This window comes from Pongo pygmaeus, chromosome 9, assembly GCF_028885625.2.
Source record: "Pongo pygmaeus isolate AG05252 chromosome 9, NHGRI_mPonPyg2-v2.0_pri, whole genome shotgun sequence".
NCBI lineage: Eukaryota > Metazoa > Chordata > Mammalia > Primates > Hominidae > Pongo > Pongo pygmaeus.
The window spans coordinates 86,003,317-86,030,453 of record NC_072382.2 but is presented as its reverse complement, the minus strand read 5'-3'; the positions used below and the strand labels follow the sequence as shown (position 1 = coordinate 86,030,453).

Genomic DNA, 27,137 nt, shown 5'->3' with positions numbered 1-27,137 from the left:
GCACACAGACAAGTATAGAATATTATAATACTGTAATTATGGTATACAAACTATTCATATCATAAGTAGAAATACTAAAGGACAAAGCTATCAAAAATGATAACTACAACAACTTTTGGAGACATAGAAAGTATAATATGATATAAATAGAAACAATAAAAAGTTAAAAATCAGGGGGATGAAGTTAAAGTGTTGAGTTTTCATTAGTTTACTTTTTGCTCATCTGCTTGTTTTTGCAATTGTGTTGTCATCAGTTGAAAATAACATGTTACAAGGCATTATTTGCAAACCTCATTAGTAACCTCAAATCAAAAAACCTACAACAGATACACAAAATATAAAAGAAAGAAATTAAAACATACCAGCAGAGAAAATCACCTTCACTAAATGGAATACAGGAAGGAAGGGAGGAAGAGAGGAAGGGAGGAAGAGATGCAGGAATGCAGGAAGGCAGGAAGGCAGGCAGGAAGGTAGGCAAGGCAGGCAGGCAGGCAGGAAGGCAGGAAGGAAAGGATGACTACAAAACAACCAAAAAACAAATAACAAATTGACAGGAAGAAGCCTTCACTTATCACTAAGAATGTTGAATGTAAGTGGACAAAACTCTTCAATTAAAAGACAAAGAGTAGCTGAACAGATGCATACACACACACACACACACACACACACGACCCAAAAATCTGTGGCCTACAGGAAACATGTTTCCCCTATAAAACACACATGGATTGAAAGAAAAAGATGGAGAAAGATATTTAATGTAAATGGAGACCAAAAAGGAGCAGGAGTCACTATACTTGTATCAGACAAAATGGTTTTGAAGACAAAAACTATATAAAGAGACAAAGAAGGTCATTATATAATGATAAGGGGTCAAGTCAGCAAGAGGATATAGTAATTGTTAATATATGTGCACCTAACAGTGGAGCAACCAGATATATAAAGCAAATATTATTAAAGCCAAAGAGAGGGAAAAATCTCAATATAATAATAGCTGGAGACCTCAACACCCCACTTTCAGCATTAAACAGATCATCCAAACAGAAAATAAAAAAAAAATCAGACTCACTCTGCACCACAGACCAAATGGACCTAATACACGTTTACAGCACAGTTCCCCCATTGGCTGCAGAGTACGTGTTCTTCACCTTAGCACTTGGGTCATTCTTAAGAATTGCCCATATCTTGGGCCACAAAACAAGACTTAAAAAATTTTAAAAAATTGTAATAATTTAAAATATCTTCCCTGTCCACAATGGGATAAAACTAAAAATCAATAAGAGGAACTTTGGGAAGTATTAAATATGCAAACACATGGAAATTAAACAATATGCTCCTGAATGTGTCTACTGTGTCAATGAAGAAACTAAGAAGGAAATGCTAAATCTCTTAAAAAATAAAAATGGAGACGGAATATACCAATATCTATGGAACACACTGAAGGCAATACTAAAAGGAATGTTTATAGCAATAACTCTTACATTAAACAAGTAGAAAAACTTCAGATAAACAACCAGTGATTCATCTTAAAGAACAAGAAAAGCAAGAGCAAACCAAACCCCAAATTAGTAAAATAAAATAAAGATCAGACCAGAAATAGATGAAATTGAAACAAAAATACAATAGATAAACAAAATAAGAAGTTAGTTTTCAAAAGATACAAGTGACAAACCTCTAGCCAGACCAACTAAGAAAAAAAGATTCAATTAAATAAAATCAGAAATGAAAAAGGAGACATTACAACTGATACCACAGAAGTTCAAAAGCTCATTGGAGACTACTATGAGCAGCTATATGCAAGTACATTGGAAAATCTGGAGGAAATGCAAAAATTCCTAGACAGATACAACCTATCCAGATTGAACCATGGAGAAATCTAAAACCTGAACAGACCAATAACAAGTAATGAGATGGTAGCCATAATAAAAAGTCTCCCAGCAAGGAAAAGCCGAGGACCTGATGTCTTCACTGCTAAATTTTTACCAGACATTTGAAGAAGAACTAATATCAGTCTTATTGAAACTATTCTGAAAAAGAGAAGAGGAGGGAATCTTTTCAAATGCATTCTGTGAGGCCAGTATTATCCTTATGTCAACACCAGAAAAAGACACATCAAAAAAAAAAAAAAAAGAAAGAAAGAAAGAAAGAGAACTACAGGCTAATATTTCTAATTAATATTGATGTAAAAATTCTCAACAGAATACTAGAAAACTGAATTCAACAACACATTAAAAAGATCACTCGTTGTGATCAAGGGGGATTTATCTCAGGGATACAAGGATGCTTCAATATATGCAAATCAATCAGTGTGATACATCATATCAATTGAATGAAGGATAAAAACCATATGATCCTTTTAATTGATGCTGAAAAAAGATTTGATAAATTTAACTTATCTTCATGATAGAAACCCTCAAAAACCTGAGTATAGAAGGAACATACCTCAATGTAATAAAAGACATATATGACAGACCCACAACTAGTATCATGATGAGTGGGAAAAAACTGAAAGCCTTTCCTCTAAGATTTTGGAACATGACAAGGATGCCCACTTTCAAAACTGCTATTCAGCATAGTACCGGAAATCCTAGTTAGAATAATCAGACAAGAGAAAGAAATAAAGACCATCCACACTGTAAAGAAATGAGTCAAATTATACTTGTTTGCAGACGATATGATCTTACAACTGGAAAAACCTAAAGACTTTACCAAAAAACTATCAGAACTTGTAAACAAATTCAGTAAAGTGGCAGAATACAAAATCAACATGTAAAAATCAGTAGCATTTCTGCATGCCAACCGTGAATAATCGGAAAAAGAAATCAAAGAAATAATCTTGTTATAATAGCTATATATAAAATTATAGACATAGGAATAAAGTAGTGAATGAGCTCTACAATGAAAACTACAAAACACTGAAGAAAGAAACTGAAGAGGACACAAAAACATCGAAAGATATTCCATGTTCATGGATTAGAAGAATCAATATTGTTAATCTATTAATTAATCCATACTACCCAAAGCAATCTACACATTCAGTGAAATCCCTATCAAAATACCAATGACATTATCACAGAAATAGCTAAAACAATCTTAAAAATTTTATGTGAAACCACAAAAGATACAGAATATTTAAAGCAATTCTGAGAAAAAGAACAAAACTGGAGGAGTCACATTGCCTGACTTCAAATTATACTACAGAGCTATAGTAACAAAAACAGCATATTACTGGCATAAAAACAGACACATAGACCAATGGAACATAATAGAGAACCCAGAAATAAATTCATACACCTACAGTGAACTCATTCTCGACAAAGCCACCAAGAACATACATTGGGGAAAGGACAGTCTCTTTAATAAATAGTCCTGGGAAAACTGAATATCCATCTAAAGAAGAATGTAACTAGATGCTATCTCTTACTATATACAAAAGGCAAATCAAAATGGATGAAAGACTTCAACCTGATTCCAGAAAATATGAAACTATTGAAAGAAAACATTGAGGAAACTCTCTAGGACATTGGTCTGGGCAAAAATTTTTTGAGTAATATCTCAAAAGCATAGGCAACCAAGGTAAAAATGTAAAATAGGACCACATCAAGTTACAAAGCTTCTGCACAGCAAAGAAACAATCAACAAACTGAAGAGAAAACCCACAGAATGGGATAATATGTTTGCAAACTACCCTTTGACAAGGGATTAAGAGACAGAATATATACTCAATAGCTCAAATAACTCAATAGGAAAGAAATGTAAGAATTCAATTGAAAAATGGGCAAAAGATCTGAATACACATTTCTCAAAAGAAGACACACAAATGGCAAACAGGTATTTGAAAAGGTGCTCAACATCATTGCTCGTCAAAGAAGTGTAAATCATGGCTGGCATGGCTCATGCCTGTAATCCCAGCACTTTGGGAGACCTAGGCAGGTGGATCACCTGAGGTCAGGAGTTCAAGACTAGCCTGGCCAACATGATGAAACCCTGTCTCTACTAAAAATACAAAAAGATTAGCCAGGTGTGGTGGCACATGCCTGTAGTCCCAGCTACTCAGGATGCTGAGGCAAGAGAATCGCTTGAACCCAGGAGGCAGGGGTTGCAGTGAGCTGAGATTGTGCAACTGCATTCCAGCCTGGGAGACAGAGCAAGAGTCCATTTAAAAAAATGCAAATCACAACTAAAATGTGTGATATCATCTCACCCCAGTAAAAGTGGCTTTTATCCAAAAACTAGGCAATAATGAATGCTGGCAAGGATGTGAAGAAAAGGGAACCCTGTGTACTGTTGGCAGAAATATATGTTAGTACAGCCACTGTGGAGAAAAGTCTGCAGGATCCTCAGAAAGCTAAAAACAGAACTACCATATGACCCAGCAAACACACCGACAGGTATATACCCAAAAGAAGGGAAATCAGTGTAACAATGAGATATCTGCATTCCCATGTTTACTGTAGCACTATTCACAATAGCCAAGATTTGGAAGCAATTTAAATGTCCATCAATAGACAAATGGATAAATAAAATGTTTTACATATACACAATGGAATACTATTCATCCACTAAAAAAGAATGAGATACTGTCACTTGCAATACCATGGATAGGACTGGAGGACATTATGTTCAGTGGAATAAGCCAAGCACAGAAAGACAAACTTCACATGTTCTTACTCATTTGTGGGTTACAAATGAGTACATAGTACATTTGTATGTAGTACAAATAGTAACCTTGTACATAGTACATAGTACATAGTACAGGGTTCCTAGCCTCTGGTTACCAGAGGCTAGGAAGGGTAGTGGTAGGAAGGGTGATGGTGGAAATGGGAATGGTTAATGGGTACAAAAATATAGTTAGATAAAATGAATAAGATCTAGTATTTGATAACACAATGGGATTACTGCAGTCAACAGAAATTTATTATACATTTCAAAATAACTAAAAGAGTAAAATTGGAATGTTTATAACACAAAGAAATGATAAATCCTTGAGGTGATAGATACCCTATTTACTCTGATGTAATTATTATGCAATGTATGCCTCTATAAGGTATCTTATATCCTATAAATTGATATACCTACTAAGTACCCATAAAAATTAAAAATAAATGTTTATTTTTAAGATCTGTTGTTCTAAATGGTCTGGCCATTTTTTTTGTATAGTCAGGCTCTCAAATTGAGTTGTATACTTGTTATAATATCTTTGGAGAGTTATAAGGACACTTAGTCAAAGTTGTATAAGGTCACTTCTCATGTAATTTTGTGTTTTTAATAAGTAATCATTAAATTTGTATTATTTGGAGATAATCATATTGTTTTATCTTATGTATTTATCTTTCTAATTTATCTCCTTTTGAACACTTAAAGGAAATTTTAGCCGTTTGTCTACAAAGTTTCCATCCAACTATAATTTTGAATATGCTTAATTTTATTTTGGGAGTACTTCAAGAAATGCAAACGTGCACACAAAGGGTTATATTTATCTATGTTTATAATTTATCTATATTTTAGATAAATTTCCCATAATCAAATGTTCTTATATAAGATGAAGCATTTCCCCTAATAACCTTATTGCTCTCATTTCCTGTGTACTCACAGTTAGACACCCCTGGCCAAAATTAGAAAGCATGGTTGCTGGCTTTGGGGGAGGTAGCGTATGCAGATGTGGCCAGCTCTGGATTGTTCCATATGCATTTTGCCAATGGAAAAAGACAACACATTTATGAATTTTAATTCTAATTGCATTCTGGTTCTGAAGTCTAATTATTTAAGGATTTAAGTAAATCTGTATGCTTTACAAGAAAGAAACATTTCCCATAGGGATCTGTTGGCAGAATTTCTTTAGTGTGAAATATAAGACTTCCAAATCTAAACAGTTTACTTTTTTAGTGGCAGCTAGTGATCTATAATCAAGGCAAAACTCTTAACAAAAGTAAGCTATGTTTAAAATTTATATGTAATTAAATTCATAATTTATGATTTTCTCAATTATTTTTCCTGCTTTAGTCACCTAGTATTCTCTATCCATGAAATCAATATGTATGATCCTTATCAAGGGTAATGAATAATGGCTGATATTTTATTGATTTTTGTTGGGTATCTAAGAACCCTGTGGAAGATGCTATGGGGACATAATAGCAGAATAAGGCAATATCTCCATTCATAAGAAGGTCATTAGTTCTGGGTGAGATGAGATTTGGTTCCATAACTTTGTAGAAGTTACTTAATTTCTCTGAGCTCCAGTGACTGCTGGTATGAAATAGTTATTATAATACAAACCTCACAGAACTGTTAAAAAGCCACACAATATTTCATGGTTCCTTTTCTAGGAACTGACACCAGAATGAGGACTGAGCTGAACTGGATTCTAGTCTAGTTTTATGACTTTTGACAACAATTTCTCTATTCTGGGCCAGAGTTTTCTCCAATGCTCTCCAAGGCCCCTCCTACCTCTAAGTTTCTCTGTTTTTGAAAACACAGACAGTGCAATGTGCCATCATATGCTGTACTTTTAAGACTAGTCTTATATTTCTAGTATGTCAAAATATTATAGATTTTCTAGTATTCTAACCCCACTTTCTGTTGATCTCTAAAGTCCTATCAAATTTCAATTCCCTTTACTGATTAAACAAAATTCCTGTATTTAATTCATTTCTAACCAATCTGCCTACAAACTTCCCCCAAAATTTCATGAACTATCCATTTACCTCTCACTTTTGTTCAAGTGTCCCTTGGTAAGAAGTGCCTTTCCTCATGTCCTCTCCTCCATCTTCAGTTATTAAAATCCTACTCATCCTCCAGAGTTAGCTAAACTGTTAACTCCTCTATATACGCTTCCTTTGCCCTCTCACTGTCAAGTAACCACCCTTTCTCTGGACTCCCAATTGACTTGTCTATCTTTTATAAGTACCTACTGAAAAGAACAGAAGTTTTGAAGTCAGTGAGACTTTAGTTTGAATTTGATTTTTTTTTTTTTTTTTGGTCTAGTATGACCTAGCAGTTTGTTTAACCCCAGTGGCCTCAATTTCTTCATCTATTAAATGAATATGATAAAACCTAACTAATGTGGTTGTTTTATAGATTTCATAAATTAATGCATGGAAAGCCTGGGATGTAGTAAGTGCTCATTAAATGATTATGATGGAAAATGTTCTTAACTTTTTTTCTTATCTAACAGTTATCTAGATAGGTATTGATTGGATTGATTGATTTAGAGAGGGAGTTTAGCTCTGTTGCCCAGACTGGAGTGCAATGGCATGATCTCGGCTCACTGTAAACTCTGCCTCCTGGGTTCAAGCAATTCTCCTGCCTTAGCCTCCTGAATAGCTGGAATTACAGGTGCCTGCCACCACACCTGGCTAATTTTTGTGTTTTAGTATAGACGTGGTTTTACCATGTTGGCCAGGCTGGTCTCAAACCCCTGACCTCAAGTGATCCAGCTGCCTCGGCCTCCCAAAGTACTGGGATTACAGGCGTGAGCCACCATGCACGGCCCGTATTTTATTTTTATAATTCATTTGAAAACCTCTCAAAGGTAAGGGTTATATCTTATTCTTTATAACATAGCAACTCCTTACAGTCCCTTCATAGCGTAAGAAGTGCTTTTCCGCACTTATTTCTTACTTTTTTTAAATTTCAAAAGCCATGCTCATTGTAGAAAAGTTAGGAAAGTCCTGAAACAGAAAAAGACAATTAAAACTTGCATAATCCTGTAGTTTTAAGATAACTACTGCCAGTATTTTGATATTTAGATTTTTTTAGTGTACATGTGTATACATGTGTATAAAATACATATATAGAATTGTATTATATTGCATACATATCTTCCTTATCAAATATACATTATATTTAAAGTATTCACTATAGTTCATTTATTTATTTAACTAATGATAAAATTATTATCTATATTTTTATAGATAATAAATAGCTATATTTTTGCTTAGTAATTTTTTCATAAATTTTTATCAGTGAAATATTTAAGTAAAAATATGTGTTTAAGGCTTTTGTTTCATGTAAATCCCTTCCATGTAGTTGTACCAATTTTTATGCTAACCTATACTTTTTATAAGACTACAAAATACTTTAGAATTATCAAAATATTTAATCCTCATAAAAGTCATTATAGTAAAAGTTCATATAACTTAAAATGAGGCCAAATGAAAGGTTAAAGGACTTGTTCAGAGATATATCTAGTTAATGCCAAAGCTAGGATCACTTATACAGTATTGTAGGCCTAACATTCTTCTTTCTAGGCAGCAGCTTCATTCATTCATCCGTTAATTTACTTTTTAATAAGAATGTTGAGTATCTAGCCAGATGATAAGGATATTGCATTAAATGTATTTCCTAACCTCACAGAGCTTAAAATCTGGCATGGAAGCCAAACATTAACTGAATAAGTAACTAGTTTTAAATTTTAGTAAGGGCTAAAAAAGTAAAGAAAAATATTATAAGCATAAATAGGAGGTAGACCTGACCTATAGACAAGAGTTAGGGAGGTTTTACTCTGAAGATAGGCCACTTAAGCTGACACAGGATATTTAAATATGTTTTGGCTAGATGCAGGGTCATGTGGGGTACAGATAGAAGGGAAATCTTTCTAGATTAGAGTTTTCTAATCTCAGCATTCCTGACGTTTTGGGCTGGATACTTCTTTGTCATGATATGCTCTCCTATGCATTGCAGAGGATCAACATTGTTGCTGATCTCTACCCATTAGATGCCAATAACACTCTTCCCCAGTTATAATAACCAAAAGTGTGTCCAGACATTGCCAAATGTCTTCTAGAGAGTGGGGGAGATTACTCCTGGTTGACAGCCACTGTTCCAGACCTATGGAAAAGCAGGTAGGAGGGTCCTGTGTTGAAGACGGCATAGTACTTTAGAGGAATCAAAACAAGTTCAATGTGGCTGGATCATAGAATATGAAGTGATACCTGATTCTAAATCAGGCTGGGTTTATACCATGCAGGACCTTGAGGATCCTGTTAAATATCTGGGACTGTATTTAAACAGTACTGAGAAGCTAGCAAACTTGTGAGCAACAGAGAATGATATGATTCATATTTATGTCTAGAAAAGATCTCTTTCATAGATCTAGGTCAAAAGTGGATTAGAGGGGTCAAGAATATATGTAAGGAAAACATTTAGGTGATTTCTGCAATAACCACTCAAGAATATGGATAATTACTGTGAATCTGGTGAAAACATTACACATTCTGGAAATATCTAAGAAAATTAGTAGGACTTGATAATTTACTGACTATTGGAAGTACAGGGAAAGAGATTGTTAGAGGTGACTTCTAGATTTCTGATTTAGGTAACAGAATAAATGAAGTGCCATTTCTTAAAATAGGAAAAAGAGAGGAGGAAGAGGAAGTTTCAGGCAGAAATTCAGTTTAGTTTTGGCAATAATGAATTTGAAGTTCCAGTAACAGGCAAACAATTTGATAAATGGGTCTGGAGCTCAGAGAATGGATGTGGGTTAGAAAAAGACTTAGAAGTTGTCATCATAGAAGTGATAATGAGATGTAATGGAATTAACAAGAAAACCTAGGAAAAGATATAAAATGGAAAAACAAGAGAAACAAAGTCTGAGTCTTAAGGAACTCGGACATATAAAAGTCTGGTACTGCAGGAAGAGACAGTAAAAATACTAAAAGGGATTCAATTTCTTCCTGGTTCAATCTTGGCGTATGTTTCCAGGAATTTATCCATTTCTTCTAGATTTTCTAGTTTATGTGCATAGAGGTATTCATAATATTCCCTGAGGGTTGTAACAGACTAATAATGAGGTCTGAAATTGAGACAGTAATAAATAGCCTACCCACCAAAAAAAAAAAAAAAAAAAAAGCCCAGGACCATACGGATTCACAGATGTACAAAGAGGATGTACAAAGAAGAGCTGGTACCACTCCTACTGAAACTACTCCAAAAAATTGAGACAGGACTCCTCCCTAACTCATTCTATGAGGCCCGTATCATTCTGATACCCAAACCTAGCAAAAATAACATTAAAAAAAGAAAACTTCAGGCCAATATTCTTGATGAACATTGATGCAAATATTCTCAACAAAATACTAGCAAACTGAATCCAGTAGCACATCAAAAAGCTTATCCACCATGATAAAGTAGGCTTTATATCTGGGACGCAAAGTTGGTTCAACATACACAAATCAATAAATGTGATTTATCACATAAACAGAAATAAAGACAAAAACCACATGATTATCTAAATAGATGCGGAAGAGAATTTCAATAAAATTCAACATCCATTCATGTTAAAAATTCTTAAACTCTCAATAAACTAGATGTTAAAGGAACATACCTCAAAATAATAAGAGCCAGGTAGAACAAACCAACAACCAACATCATACTGAATGGGCAAAAGCTGAAAGCATTCCCCTGTAAAAACTGGCACAATAAAAGGGTGCCCTTTCTCATCACTCTTGTTCAACATAGTACTAGAAGTCCTTGCCAGGGCAATAAGGAAAGATAAGGAAATAAAGTGCATCCACATAGGAAGAGAAGAAGTCAAATTATTTCTATTTGCAGATGACATGATCTTATATCTAGAAAACCCATAGTCTCAGCCCAAAAGCTTTGTGAGCAGATAAACAACTTCAGCAAAGTCTCAGCATATAACATGAATGCGCAAAAATCACTGGCATTCCTGTTCTACAACCACACTCAAGCTGAGAGCCAAATCATGAATGAACTCCCATTCACAACTGCCACCAAAAGAATAAAATACCTAGGAATACAGCTAACTAGAGAGGTGAAAGATCTGTACAAGGAGAACTGCAAACCACTGCTCAAAAAAATCAGAGGTGACACAAATGGAAAAATATTCTATGCTCATGGATAGGAAAAATTAATATCATTAAAATGGCCATACTGCCCAAAGCGATTTATGGATTCAATGCTATTCTTATTAACTACCATTTAGATTCTTCACAGAACTAGCAAAAACTGTTTTAAAATTCATATGGAATTAAAAAAGAGCCCAAAAAGCCAAGGAAATCCTAAGCAAAAAGAGCAGAGCTGGAGGCAACTCACTATTTGACTTAAAAATATACTACAGGGCTACAGTAACCGAAAGAGGATGGTACTGGTACAAAACAGACATACAGACCAATAGAACAGAATAGAACCTAGAAATAAGACTGAACACCTACTGATTTTCAACAAAGCTGACAAAAACATTTATGTGGCCAACAAACATATATAAAAAAGCCCAACATCACTGATAGAGAAATGCAAATCAAACCCACGATGAGATACCATCTCATTCCAGTCAGAATGGCAATTATTAAAAAGTCAAGAAACAATAGATGCTGGTGGGGCTGTGGAGAAATAGGACTGCTTTTACACTGTTGGTGGGAATGTAAATTAGTTCAAGCATTGTGGAAGACAGTATGGTGATTCCTCAAGGATCTAGAACCAGAAATAACATTTTGACCTAGCAATCCCATTACTGGGTACATACCCAAAGGAATATAAATCATTCTACTATAAAGACACATGCACATGTATGTTTATCGCAGCACTATTTATAATAGCAAAGTCATAGAACCAACCCAAATGCCCATCAAAGACCGGATAAAGAAAATGTAGTACATATATACCATGGAATACTGTGCAGCCATAAAAAAGGAATGAGATCATGTGGTTCCCAGGGACATGGATGAAGCTGGAAGCCATCATCCCCAGCAAACTAACACAGGAACAGAAAACCAAACACTGCATGTTCTCACTCATAAGTGGGAGCTGAACAATGAGAACAGGTGGGCACAGGGACGGGAACAACACACACCAGAGCCTGTTGCGTGGTGGGGGTGAGGGGAGGGAACGTAGAGAACAGGTCAATAGGTACAAAAAACCACCATGGTACACGTGTACCTATGTAACTAACCTGCATGTTCTGCACATGTATCCGGAACATAAAATAATCAAATCAAGCAATGGGGAAAGGATTCCTTATTCAGTCAATAATGGTGCTAACTGGCTAGTTATATGCATAAAATTGATGCTGGACCTTGTTCCTTACACCATATACAAAAATTAACTCAAGATGGATTACATACTTCAATGTAAAACCCAAAATTATAAAAACCCTGGAAGACAACCTAGGCAGTACCATTCAGGACATAGGCATGGGCAAAGATTTCATTATAAAGATGCCAAAAGCAATTGCAACAAAAGCAAAATTCACAAATGGGAACGAATTAAACTGAAGACCTACTGCACATTAAAAGAAACCGTCAACAGAGTAAACAGACAACCTACAGAATGGGAGAAAAATTTTGCAAAGTATTCATTCAACAAAGGTCTAATAATAAGCATCTATAAGGAACTTAAACAAATTTACAAGGAAAAAAGCAAACAGCCCCATTAAAAAGTAGGCAAGGACATGAACAGACGATTTTCAAAAGAAGACATGTATGCAGCCAGCAATCATGAAAAGAAGCTCAACATGACTGATTATTAGAGATATGCAAGTCAAAACCACAAAGAGATACCATCTCACACTGGTGAGAATAGTTATTATCAAAAATTCAAAACATAACATATGCTGGCAAGGTTGTGGATAAAAAGGAACACATACACTGTTGCTAGGAGAGTAAAGTAGTAAATTAATTCAACCATATTGGAAGACAGTGTGGCATTCCCTCAAAGACCTCAAGACAGAGGTACCATTTAACCCAGCAATCCCATTACTGGCTATATACCCGAAGAAATATAAATCATTTTATTATAAAGACACATGGCTGCATATGTTCATTGCAGAAATGTGGTACGTTTTCTTCATGTGGTACATGAAATACTATGCATCCATAAAAACGAACAATTGTATGTCCTTTGCAGGAACATGGATGGAGCTGGAGGCCATTATCCTTAGCAAACTAACACAGGAATAGAAAAGCAAATACCGCATGCTCTCACTTACAAGTGGGAGCTAGATGATGAGATAACATGGACACATAGAGGGGAATGACACAAAGACATTCAATTTTATATATCAGAAAGTAAAGGGTGGGAGGAGGGAGAGGATTAGGAAAAGTAACTAACGGATATTAGGCTTAATACCTGGGTGATGAAATAATCTGTACAAGAAACCCCCATGACACAAGTTTGCCTATTAACAAACCTCAACATGCACCCCTGAACTTAAAATTAAAAGGAAATACTGAAAAGTTGTGGTGGGGAAAACTAAGGTCAGAAGCCAAAGGGTAAGGGTGTTTCAAGAGGAGGGGGAGCTCAGCTGTTTGGAATCTGCCCAGAAGGGTGGAGGGTGAGGGTGAAGATAGAGAAGTGAAAGTTAAATAAGTGACATATTGGTTGTGATGCCCAATTTTAAGGGGCTGGGGACAGGACATAAATCAGTGTGTTAAGAAGTCAGAGTCAGTGTGGAAAATGAGGAAATGGATGGAGAGTGAGGGGCTGGCTTTCCTAAAAAGGTTGTTTGTCAAGGAATGAGGAAGGAGAGTAGCTTGATATGGAACTGTGATTAGAGGAAGTAGTTATTGTTTTGCATTTGTTTTTAGATGGGAAAGTCTTGCACATGAATTTAAATTGTCATAAGGAAGATGAAGAAGAGAGAAAGATCCAGTCTTGATGAGAGGGGAACATACACTGAGAGAAGCAGAAGAAGGAAGGACAGTCACTGATTTTTCTTTTATTTTGTGGTAAAAGTTGAGGACTTGTGTGTTGGCTTTTGTTTTCTCTGTTTGTTTTGTTTTTGTTTTCTTCTTAGTAGAAGGCAACTATCTACTAAGTGGAATGAGGATGGAGGAAGGTGTGAGGTTTGAGGAGAGTGGAGAATGTTTGAAATCGCCTTTCAAAAGAGGATGGAGGAGGTTGTTCAAAGAACAGGGTAGGATTATCAGGCAGTGTTGGAGCCTTTTTGAGGTTTTTCATTAATTTTTTTCCAGCTGCTCATCAATCTATCAGTTCATGAAGAATAATTAACAATACTATGTGCTCAAGGGAACTATTTGAGAGATAAGAGAACAATACAAGACACTGTATAATCAGGTACTAAATTGGGCAATACAAATAATACATGTTGAAGGCACTCAGAAAAAAGACTCTGTGGGGGCTGATCTCATAAAAAGATAGCCTCTGATCCAACCATTGAGGAGTAACAGGATTTTGAGATGGTCACTCCCTGAAGCCTTTTTTTTCTGTATTGGTTAAGATATGTCCATTCCATTGTCCTTTCAGTCTTTTAATTTAGAATCTGTGATTGCTTGTGAGGCACTCATTCTTAGATTTTTCCTTTATCCAGAAGAGTAGGCTGTTTACACTCTGAAAGTACATGTAGAACTTCCTTGGTACAGGGCGGTGAGTAATTGTGGTAAGGAATTTAAAAAAATCTTTGCAACTATGTATTCCTAAATCTACATTTACTCTCAGGCTGTGCGTTCAAGTGGTTCTCATTAAGGCCAGTACTACCCTCTTTAAGTATCTTACTGGACATTAATTTATATTAGATACTTGATAAAATTTCCTGAGCCTGGAATCATACTTCGTTTTATGTATTTAACACAAAGCATCTCTTGCATTAAGTTGATATACACTGAAGTTTTCAATAACGCAATTTCTGTATAAGAAATTCCCTTCTGATATAAGGGAAGATTGTTCTTTGTTTTACTCAGAACTTTACCAAAAGTTTTTAACAGTTCAGAATATTGTGTCACTGATAGCAATGCTGCTTTTAAGCTTTGTGTAGCCAATTCAATACACTTGTGTCTGTCTATATATGTGGGTGCAAGCACCTGCCCATTTAATTATGCCATTGATGGAATTTTGCGTGAGTATTGCCATTGAAGTATACTTTATTTTAATTTCAACTTTCAATTTAATTCTTTATATGATATGTTATGTTGAGTTTTCAAATTCCATGTAAAAGTACGTTATATTATCTGTTATTATCATGGTTGTGAGTAGAATATTAAACATATTTATATATAAAAGAACTGTTTTGTGTGAAAGAGTTAATCAATCACTGTATAGGCACTGGGATCTTGAGAAATTTCCTCTGGGCTTTACAATTAAAAGACCTAGTATTGGAGTTCCACCTCTAGCTTCTGTATAAATCTGAATAATTTGCTTAATCACTGTCAGTTTTCCTCACTGAACACCAGGGGATGATGACAGTATCTTCAGGGCTTATGTGAGGATCAAAAATCAAATGGGATATATCTTTACTTGTGAGCTGAGGCAAGAATATCCCTACCCCTAGGCATTCACAGTGATATATATATATGAGATATCATATATATATATATCAATCACAGTGATATATATATATGAGATACGTGATACATATATATCAGAGAGTATTTAAGTATTGCATAGCCTTCTCGGCTTGTTAAATTTATATCAATTTTTAAGATAAGAAATGAAACAAAATGACATCCAATTTTATATATTTTATATGCTTCCAGGTGTATAAATGCATTATCTTATGACTTTAGGGATACTTTTGTGGAAATTTTTGGAAGCTCTGAAATGATTTTTAATTTGTAAATTGGTTATTATTATCTCAGGAAAATCCCAGGGAGGATGCAAGAAATTCCAATAATAGTAAATTGATTCAGGGGTTATAATGAGATTGCCAAACTCTCTGAGAATCCTCTTTATGGCTGACTGGAAATACTAGGGAAGTTCTAGATGATCTACAAACCCCTGAAAGAATCGTCTAGGTATTTAAAAGAAGCCAGTCAAAAGGAATGATAGCACATTTTTACCTTTACCTTTACCTCTATCAATTCAGTTCTCTTTTTACTAAAAACTACCACTTATTACATTTACCATGTTCCAGGTAATGGGACCAGCAATGTGCACAAGTTATATATTTGACTTCTTACAACATCCCTATGAAATAGATTTGTTACCTTTATTTTACAGAGGAATACTCTGTGGCAGAGAGAAGTTATGTAACTTACCCAAGGTCACACAGCTGGCAAGTGCAAGAAAAGGACTTTAAACCAAGGTCTGGTTTTTTGTTTTTTGTTTTTTTTGACTCAAAGACCCAAGAGCTGTTAAGAGTTTCTAAGAGAGAAAGGATTCTAAGTTATCAGGTATTATATAGTTCCTTTCTCAAGTGGCATCCATCTCAGAATCTTTAGCCTCCACTCTAAAATTATCTCATTTACAACAGAAATTACCTTCTGTTTGTTTTCTATACTTTCCTCTTCTATAAAGTTAATTTTTATACCTGTGCTCTGGAGTTGATGTCTTTCTATTTTTTCTGAGAGCCAAAGCCATCAATTTTCTTCTCTTTCTTCAGAGCAGTGATTCTCAAACCTTAGCTTACTTGAAAATCACCTGGAGGGCTTGTTAACACAGATACCTGAGCCACATACCTAGTGTTTTTGATTCAGTAGATCTGGGGTATGGAGAATTTCTATTTCTAACAAATTCCTAACATACACTGATGCACCTAGCCCAAAGACTGCACTTTGAGTACTACTGCTCTAGACTTCAGAGAAAAAAGTTGGCAAATTACAAGCTAAGAAATGTTGTACATTTTTAAATGGTTAAAAAAATTGTAATAATGGTATTTTCTGACATGTGAACATTATATGAAATTCAGTTTTAATGTTTGTCAATAATAAAGTTTTATTGGAACACACTATGTAATGTCTGTCTAAGTAGATATTTATGTAGGCTGCTTTCTCTCTACAGCATTAAAATCGAGTAGTTGTGACAGATTGTATGGCTTACAAGCCTAAAATATTTATTTTCCGGCCACTTACAGAATCAGTTTGCTGACCCCTGCTCTAAGGCAGTAATTCGCAATCCTAGCTGGACACTGGAATCACTTGGGGAGCTCTATAAAATACTGATTCCTGATTCCCAACCTCAGAAATTCTGACTTAATTGGCCTGTAGTACAATCTAGAGAATCCTTAACATATAAACATACCAAATTTGTCCTATCTAAAGAAAACAAAACAAAAAGCAAGGCACCTAACAAAACTACTCTATCTACCTATAAGAACTAGATAGTCCAGTCTCCTTATTTTATAGATTAGGAAAAAGATGTCTAGCAATATGAATTATTTGTCCATATTAAAAGAGGGTGTTGCTGTTATTACATTTGTAACAAATTGTATATTGCTTTAATATTGAAAACTTTTTTTAATAATCCAGGTTATATTTTTTAAGTATTTTTTAAACTATTATATATAATACTTTATATATATATAAAGTATATATATTTTTAAAGTATTATATACCCATTGTTAAAAATACAAGCCAAATATATGTAGATAGGTTTAAATTCAGTGCATAAGGTGAAAATCAACTAGTCCAATTTTCTTCATAGTCACTTTTTCCATTTGGGAATCAAGGTAGTTGGCTTGTATTTAAGGGCCATGCTTTAAGAAAAACATACATACACACTAGAATTACATGCATTACTGGGAGATGTTCACATTCAGAGAGACACTGAGATCTAAGATCAATCCAGAAATTGATAGATTCCTATTTCTCTTCTCACAATCATTCCCTGAGTTTGGCTCATGGAGTACAATGGGGTAAATCCCCTCACAGTTTCTAGTATTTCCTTCTTCCCTATATCTGTATTTCTTTCATTTACTGACAGGGGTTAGTTGGATAAGTTGTTCATTGTGAATGATTTTCCTATAGTATAGAGGTATAAAATGAAAACTGTCATGCATCCCTTCCTAAGCCAATAGCAACACTGTTAAAATTTTACACATGCACAGACACACACACACCCCCCACACCTCTACCTACAAGTGTATGTAAATATACAAATACAAATAGCCTCACACAATATCAGTTCTTTTGCAAACTTATTTTTACATATAATATTATATATAACTTGGACATCTTTCCACATAAGAATATGTATATATATCTTATATTCCTATGTTATGAATAAACTGTAATTTTAAAAAATAAATTCCATACTGATGGATATTTTAGATACACATACACATACACACATATATCTGGGATAAATTCCTGAAAGTTGAATCACTACATCAATCATAATTTGCCTTTTTAAATATTTGATAGATAATTCCAAACTACCTTCCAAAAAGTTTTTACCAATTAACACATCTCCATTAATACTTGATGTGTCAATTTTAATAACCTTTTCTAACTTTTATGTTTTTTCTTAAATATGAGGTTGAGCATTTTAAATGTGTTTTGGGTCTTTTTGTGAATTGCTACTTTATGTTCTTTGACTGCTTCATTCAGTTTTATATTTTCTCTTAGTGATTTATGAAAGTTCTTTGTATATTAAAACAATTCCCCATGAAATGTGTTGTAAATAGTTTCCCAGTTTGTTGTTTGTCATTGTGTATAATTTACCCAAGGAGAAGTTTTATATTTTCATATAGTCACAGTTGTCTATCTTTTCTTGCATGGCTTCAGGCTCCTCTATTCCAATATTATGCCAAACCAAATCTGTGTTTTCTTCTAATATGTTTACAGTTTCAATTTTTATACTTAAGTCATTGATCCTTCCAGACTTTATTTTGATGGCAGGGTTCATCGTTAATATTCTTGTTGGACACTGTGAGATACATATTATCCCCATTTTACAAATGGGAATCTGGCATGGAAGTGATTTTGCAGGACTACTCACTTGCAGAATGGAAGCCTAGACTTACTCTATTGCCTACAAAAATATGCATAGGCAGTTATAACTTTCTTCTACTATAGCAAATGTTATTCTTCTTGCAGATATACTGTTCTGCTGAATTCCTTGCCTTAAAATATGTAATATTCTTTAGTAGGACATTGCCATTGTAGTTAATGCCCCATTTCCTGCATCTATAAAATAAGAATAGTAAGTCGGCTATCCTAGTACACTTAAGAAAATTAGGCAGTAAATCTACAGGTATAGCCCTGGGATTTTGTAGGCTAGACAGGTATACTCAGGTGTTTTAAAGAAGTTTTTAAGGCTAAAGGGCCTTTTTAAAAAAATGTATACACATTAAAATGGTATCTAAAGCCCTATTAGAAGTCCTCCCTGATTGCCTTGACAGGGAAACCTACATGTACTTCTTCACCTGTAACTTGTTTCATTTAATCCTTGCTTGCGAGCTGTTCTGAGGTTTATAACATTTTCCGGTTGTTTTTGGTCTTTCTCTCCTGGGCCATCCAAATATCCCAGCAACTACTAAAATAATATTAATAAAATATGTAAATTTCCTTTTCCCAACTTCTAATGGAAAAAAAAACGGTACTTATTCACAGGTTGAATAAAGTAGGTTTTTAAAAGTTCCTCTGAATCCGCAGTGGAGAAAGGCATTTTTAAGTTCTCCTATGTTTTCCATGGCATTGAGTTGTTATATTTGGGTTCATTTATTAGGAAGAGCTGCAGGAAATGTGACCTGCTATAACCTTGGGAGGGGAAAGTGTTATTAACTGAAATGCTCAGTTTTGCATTTAAAGTCCGTAGAAAAAGTTGTGGAATGATGAGAGCTGGACATCCATGTCAATTTTTTAATGTCCTGGAAGTCACTGGTTGTGTTGTAAGTGCTTATAATTTGTAATTACCTAGGCTCCTAAGACAGACGGAACTGGAAATCAAAATAAGTGGCTGCCTTCCCTTACATTGCCAAAGGATCTCCAGCTTAGGATAAGACTGCCTTTTTCTTCCTAAAAAAAGGCACAAACAATGACAGCCCAAAATAGCTATTTAGTCAGAACTGACGACACTTTCTGAATGCTTGTCATTAAGAGAGAAATAGAAAATCCTTCTTTTCTTCTTCCTTTAATTTCTCTCCCTGAAATACCTTGCTTCCTCCTGAAGCTGCCTCACCTCATTGCCCAGGAGAAATGCCCAGTAACTCTGATGGTGCTTCAGCACTACTGCAGGCTCCAGAGGGGAGGTGGCTTATGCAAAACATATTAAAGAAAGATCCTAAAAGTCACTGCAGCTTTTTCTAGTGAGTTATGCTGATCTTCCCTGTTGCTGGAAGCTGATGGGGAGCATCGTGGCAAAGACATAACCACTTTTTTTTCCTCCCACTATTTTTGCTGCAGTGAGAACTGTTCATTTCTGCTTGCATTTTGCCAGATAGCTTTAGAATTCTAGCTGAGAATCAGGGCTTCCCAAGGCTGGAAATAAGGGTATAGCACCCTAAATTGTACTTTGTCCTTTTGATTAAGTAAAAATTGAGTTAATTTGCAGCATCCGGTGCCTGACAGGAATGACAACAGACAGAAGGATCCGACGGATGTTTTTAATTTTTTTTTCCTTATGGATTTATAGGGGCAGAAGCTTTTATTTTTCTCTCTTGCTCTCTCCCTTCTGGAGCTTGCTGAACATTTTACATTCAGCAGCAGTTGCTACTGAATCTGAGGTTATGTTATCCCCTGAAATCTTCTGTCTCCATTTCAATCTCATCTCATTACTGATTGTCATTTACCAATAAAACATAGTTTTGGAAAACTGGCCACATCATTTTGTTATGGAGTCTGGCAACTTTAGATAGCCCTAAAAGATGTAACAGGGCAGGGAAGTAGGAGAAGGTGGTACTTCTCAGTCCTGTAACCACATATCATCCCAGAGGAACCCAGTTCACATTTTAGGGGACTTTATGTGACAGTGATCCTTTGATCCTGGTCCTATTCCACATGGAGAAGCAGAATGAGACATGCTTGCAGTGATTTGTAGTATTTGCCAAACAGGGTGCTGCACCAGAATAGCCTGGAATATAGTGCAGAGCTCATATTAAACCTCCAAAGGGAAAAGGGTTTCCTCTTCATTTTACAGTCTGCCTGATGCGATCCCATTGTAAAGTATTTAATAGGATAACACCGGGGCTCTCCAGAAATATAAGTAACTCATTGGTTAAATTTCAATTCTTCACCTTTCCCCCCCCTCCTTCCTGAGTGAGCTCATTCCCCCCTCCTTCTTTTTTTTTTTTTTTTTTTTTTTTTTTTTTTAATCCAGTGATTTAAAATGCTAGAAGGAAAAGCAACTGAGGTCTTAACTTTCAGACGCTGAATTCTCATCTAATTGAAATTACTGGGCATAATGCTATATATAGCCAATGAAGAGATTTTGAGCTCTCACTCAGTGCCTTCAAGACATGTCGTTTTGTAGTCAGAGAAAACAGAGATCAATGCATTTTCAAACTGACAGAGGGAACGGATGCTCTTTAGTAGCACATGCCCAGGATCGTGTGTGTGGGGCTTGCGCTGTGCTGAGAAGCTGAATACCGGTCCATATGCTCCTTATTTACTGCAATGTTCTTTGCATGTTACTGTGCACTCCGGACTAACGTGAAGGTAAGAGGAGGCGAGCCGGCAACTGGGCACAATATACATGTTAAACCAGCTGCAGAAAATGTCTACCTTGTGTAGCTTCAGGACTTTTCGGATTGCTGGCTGAGCAGGCAGATTATTACAGGTGGTTGCAAAGGCTTTGTTTTATTGTTGCCGTGCAGCCTCGCTGGGGGAGCATGTTGGAACGCTGCTGTGAAGTGACCTTCAGGTTTAACTGTTTGTAATTCAGGTTCACGCTCATAGTTGGGGGGTGGAGAGGGGGGAAGAAAAGATGAAAATTATTTAGGTAGGCCAGAACCAAGAAATCAGAGAAGGTAAAAAGCTATAAAGCATGCTTTGAATTATGATTTAATCTTTCTTTTAAAAAGTGCTGTGAGCTTCCTGTGTTCTTGCAGCTGAATTGTTTAAGAGCCGGGGGGTTAAATCTGGTGACTGTAATGGCATTAGATGTGATCTGTGGGATACCTGACCATCCTGTGCATATCAACAAATGATTTTCACTGGGAATTGGTGATACTGATTATACAAATCGTCAGCTCTGGGTGGGCTGGTTGCTTCAGCTGCGTGGGCGCTGCTGTCCCGCTGTTGTCACCCCACTGACATTCACTTGCTGTAGCTAATGAGCCTCTGAAGTTGAGCCCAAGTTTGGGAGATGTACCCCTTGTCACGAACAGGGCATTATTATTGAGAAGGTTTTCTGACACTGTGTTCATTCAGCACTGAGCCGGCCAGACCAGCTGTGGAATTCCAGTTGCATAATTTAAGTGAATTACATCCTTGGTTAACATTTTAAGCTTATATTTCTTGGAGAAGGAAGTCCAAAAGGAAAGTGATTGCCTTTGAGAAAAAATAATTAAGAGGCAGTTAAGACTACCTAAAATAGGAATCTTTTTTTTTTTTAAAGTCAATATAAAGTGTTTCCCCTTTTTATTTTACTAGGGGAGTGTTTTAATTTGTCTGGGTACTAAAGTTTCATTTTCTGTGTTTCCAAGTTTTATTAAAGAACTCCCTGCTGCTCACTCTTTTGCAAGCCTTTTTATTTTCTATTTGAATTTCAAACAGGTAGTATTTATGTTTTGATGACTAATTCTTTTACAACTACAACCTGGAAGCATTCTGTGGATCATTTTGCAGAGTTCTATAGAATTTGCTTTTTACTACTTTTAAAATGAACTTTAGTAGTCAATTTTCCTCCATGTATAAGATGTAGACAGTAAACAACATGAAAAAAATAATTAAAAATATGAAAAGTGTGCCCAAATATCATCTTGGATTTTCTCTGTTATCATCTCCTGTTCCAAAGTATGGGTATGACATGCATTGTTTTGTAAACTCAGTAAATTGTAAATGTTTTCCCTCCTCATCTTTTTGAAAGGAGAAAAGTACTTTATTCAGAGGAAGCTCCATAAATAATTTAGATAAAGTGATAACATTTTTTTTTGCTATTTCATTGTTAAACTTTGGAAGTGTAGGAAAACTTAAGTCCAAAGTTCCTTTCGTAATGGGCTTTGGGAAATTTCTTTTTACTCTTACCTACTAACAGTTGTCTTTATGAATTTAGCTTTACATTTTTCTCATTTAAATTCATAAGCTAAGTAATAAAACTTCACTAACAATATCTTAACTGAATTCAGATTACTTTTGAATAATAAATTCCTAGTACTCTGACTAATCTGTACTGAGATATACTTCTTATGTGTTGACTGATAGAAATTGAGACTGTATGCATTGCCACAAACAGCATGTATAACCTTGCTTTAAGTAGATCAGTTTTAATTTTAATTATGCTTCTACCTTTTCAGTAATTAGCTCTTGCACTTTCTTAGATAATTCATAATTTTTTAGGGTTATCTTGTCTTTCTGAGATAGCAAGTTTTGCCAAAGAGTTTACAGTTCATTTGTGGTCTATTGTTTTATCACATTGGTGCAATAAAGTTTCATCTAATATTTTTATCTATTTTGATTTTTGTTTTATTTTATATTACATTTTTAAAGTGTTTGCTTTTATTTGTATTGTTACAAGAACTACTTATCACTTGGTTCTGCTGAATTCTCTCTCACATATAGTTTCTCATGTTTTAACATGATTTAACATGACTCTTGTTACAGTTATCCAAAACTTTAAGATGGTTAAAATTCAAAGGATAGAAACATTTTTCATCTTTTTTTTTTCTCTGCACACAATAGACCACTAATGTCACGATCTTTTATTCTAGAATAAACTTTTTTGTTAATTGGACCTTTATAAAATATAACAAAGAATTTTATTGGGAGTGGTATGTTTTAAGATATTTCATATATTTTTATGTAACAAGTCATTAAATCTGGACCACTAGTGTAGAGACACACACACACACATATTAACAGACATCAGAATGTGGCTCCTGGGTCACCATTTATTCATTCATCTATTACAATTTTTTGAATGACATCTATGATTTATGCACTATGTTAGAGTCTTGGAAACTAAGATAGAGAGAAACAGTGCTTGCTTTTAAGAAGCTTCCAGTCAGAAAAAGACACAGACTATAAACAAATAAATTGCTTTGAAGTATTTCTGACCCATAATGGACATCCATGCAGGGTTTGTTGTAGGAGAAAGAAACAAGCAAACAAAACAAACAAATAAAATCACAGGCTAATTTTACCCAGACTAATCAAGAAAGGTTTTTCTGTGAGGTCACTTTTAAGTTGAATCTTGACAGCTAATGGACTTCTGCCAAGCATCTTGGAGTAAGGAAGGCATGCTGGGTAAAGGGAGTGGCAAAAGCGTGGAGCTAAGAAGCAGAGCACTTCAAAGAGCTGCAAATAGTTTGAAATGGTTAGAACATGGGTTCTTACAAGGCTGAAGAGTGAAATAATAGGGTAAATCATAAAAGAAAGATAAACCAATGCTGTGAGAATTGACTGAGCGGTCATCACAATTTAACTCTTTGGAAATTGTTTTACTTTGCTACCTATTTTCTAGAAGGAGAGCTTTCAACAGAAGGAAATGAAATGAATGAAAACTTCTAATCAATGGCCATTGTTTATGTTCTGTGTTTTCTTGTTAGTTTTAAATAGAGTTTGATAAAGGTTCACATTACATTGGCTTGGATTTTTATTTTAACTTTTTACAAAATATGATTAGAACAATTTAGTTTTAGTCTACTCACTAAAAAGAAGCAATGTGATCATCACGTACACAGTTCAGTTTCCATCTGAAATTGTCTATATTATATGAAAAGTGCCTCTTTAATGGGAAAATATACAGGAAGCTGGTTGCATCAGATGACTGTATCATTTTGTCTTTGGAAATGGATCTATTTTTGAAGGTAATGATACTGACGATAATTTTCTAAATAACTTTATCTTCCTCATCGCACTATTTCCCTTTTTTCATTGCTGCTACAAACATACCCACATGTACACTCACAAACCCACAATCCCTGAAATATGAATTGCAAGTATTAGACCTGTAGCACAGGTAAGAAAACTAAGGTAGAGAGAGGAAATGACTAGTTACTCTGTTCCACAGTGTGTCAGAAGCAGAGTCTCTTGAGCGTTGACTTATTACTCTTTAGAATAAATCCTGCTGCCTACTGCATAAATTCAAGAATTCTGCTCCTTTGTTTTAAAAATTTACTGAGCGTAAATACAATAACTTTTAAGAAAAAGAGTGTAACAGAATGGTTTTAAAGCATGGATTTTTGGGATTTCAAAAGAACTGCATTTGAACTTGTCTTCCCCATTTGTTGCATAGCTTAAGAAAGTTTAGTTTTTTCTCACCTGTAAAAGAGGTTTAATAATAGCTCTTAGCTGTTATAAGTAGTATGTTAGATAAGGCATGTGAACACTATAAAAAGTCCTTAGACTGTAGTAATAACTCAATCAATTTAACTCATCATTGAGAAAATAAAGACCACCAAGTAGCAGTAAGGCTTCAGAGTTGCCTTCAGTAAGAATCACATTAGAAATTGAGCTCCATTAAAATTTGTCTATAATTAATGAGAAACACATTTAGGTATAATATTTCCTGTCCCACCATAATAACCATCACAATGACATATATGCATATTCACATGTTAGCTCTATGGAACCTGGATTCTAGTTGTTTTGTTCACCTTTATATCATCAGCACAAAGAACAATGCTAAGTACACAGTAGGTACTCAAGAGATACTTTAAATGAATGCATTAAGTGAATCTCAGATTTCTTTTTTATTCACTCAGCTTCTTTTCAGATTATTTATTTATCTTAATGCTGGTTAAATTATTTTTAGAGAAAGAATAAAAGGAAGAAAAAAACTGATAGCCTTTGAAGTCATATAGGCTTCAGTTTGAATAGTACTGGATTTGCCAATCGCAAACCACTGACACTAAGTCACATACTCTTTTGGATCTGCTCAGCCAGGTTGTAGAGCTAGTTTGGAGGGAGTCAATAATTCACACTAAAACAATTTATTGAAGCCTAAACACTCTAGAATTCAGACATTTATCATGCTAATTTTCACCAGGTTTATTCAGTGAAATTGCTCTTTTCCAAACACCCCACCCTTTCTGCCCCGATCATTTTCTAGAATTGTTTTCATGTAATGGGAATCCTTTCTCTGCATTGACCATATTTGTCTAAATTCTGTCCTTCCTTTAATAAGCAGTACAGGGTGTCTATATCTATCTTCCAAGAACTGGAACCCAGTCACACTAACTCCAGTGCTTTCTCTCTCCTTTCATTTAGTGAGTACAATTTCTCCATCATTTATGGCAATACATCTTATACTGCCTAATATCATAACTTGCATTATTATTTTATACTGGTAGTTAATTTTGCTTATGTTTGGGTATTGCCCTCACCCCAACTAAATTTTAAGAATTTTGAAGACAGGAACTATAAACTATTTTCTTAATTTTTTTTCTTACAGTTTATTTATATTTAGGAATTCAAAAAATGATCAGTGGACTAATTGAAAGGGAAACTTCCAGAAACTCTGTCTGCTTATGCTGCTGACACCTACTCTTTGCTAGATCCTACGATGCATCCTACATATTGATGCTTTTAATAAACACATAATTTGTTGTAGGCAGGACTTGGAATTATGAATCACAATGTGTGGACAGTTCGAGTAACACCTATGGCTCATAACAAGTCAGAGATGGTACCTCTTAGGGTTCCAGTTGAATAACTATCTCTTTCAGGATACCTATAACCTATTAGTTCCTTACTGGAATCCTTTAGTATGGTCTCCAAATGGTTGTGAGCCATTTGGACACCAATTTGGTATATTGGGTTTATAATATCTAAGCCTACTTAATGTGTTAGATTTACAATTTCTAACAAAGCCCATTAACTCAAAACTTAAAAAATTAAACAAGGAGTTAATAAGTAAAGGATAAAACAGCACATTGAACAATAACAATAATAGCTACCATTTGTCAAACTCTTAGTATGAACCCTGGACTACATCAACAAGTTTGAATGTATTTTCTCAAAATGCTTCCCAGTGACCTAAGATTTATGCATTTTGATCATTATTATTTTATATATGAGGAAACTAAAGTTTAGGGAACACAAATAACTTGCCTAATATTACAAATATTCAGTGCCAGTGAAGTCACCTTCTAAACCAGGTCTGTTCCACTGGAAACATTTTTAACAACCTACCTAAATAGATAATATAGATATGAAAACTACAATGAATATGTTACAGACATCTCAAATCTTTTTTTAAAATTAGGTAAGGAATTAAGTAAACAATAAAATTGCATATGCCTTACATAGCATGACCTTGCCATTCCTTTTCTTGGCTTCTTTCTAATACATGTTGGCCAGAGTCAGGCCTGAGGCTTTCTTTTTATTCTGCATTCATCCTTCACCAAA

At 34.9% G+C, this 27,137-nt stretch overlaps 1 protein-coding gene across 4 annotated transcripts in view; it reads left to right on the top strand.

Moving 5' to 3' along the window:
• DLG2 (discs large MAGUK scaffold protein 2) overlaps nt 1–27,137 on the top strand; it is a 2,182,864-nt gene that overhangs the window by 688,664 nt on the left and 1,467,063 nt on the right. For 2 of the 4 annotated variants that reach the window (XM_054441573.1, XM_054441571.1), the window contains exon 1: nt 20,940–21,284. The exons of 1 other annotated variant lie outside the window; for it this stretch is intronic. In XM_054441573.1, the coding sequence (XP_054297548.1) occupies nt 21,243–21,284 (42 nt within the window). In that variant the 5' untranslated portion in view covers nt 20,940–21,242. Of the gene's footprint in view, nt 1–20,939; nt 21,285–27,137 lie in introns of those variants that run through there. One more of the 4 variants, XM_054441572.2, reaches the window with a different exon arrangement.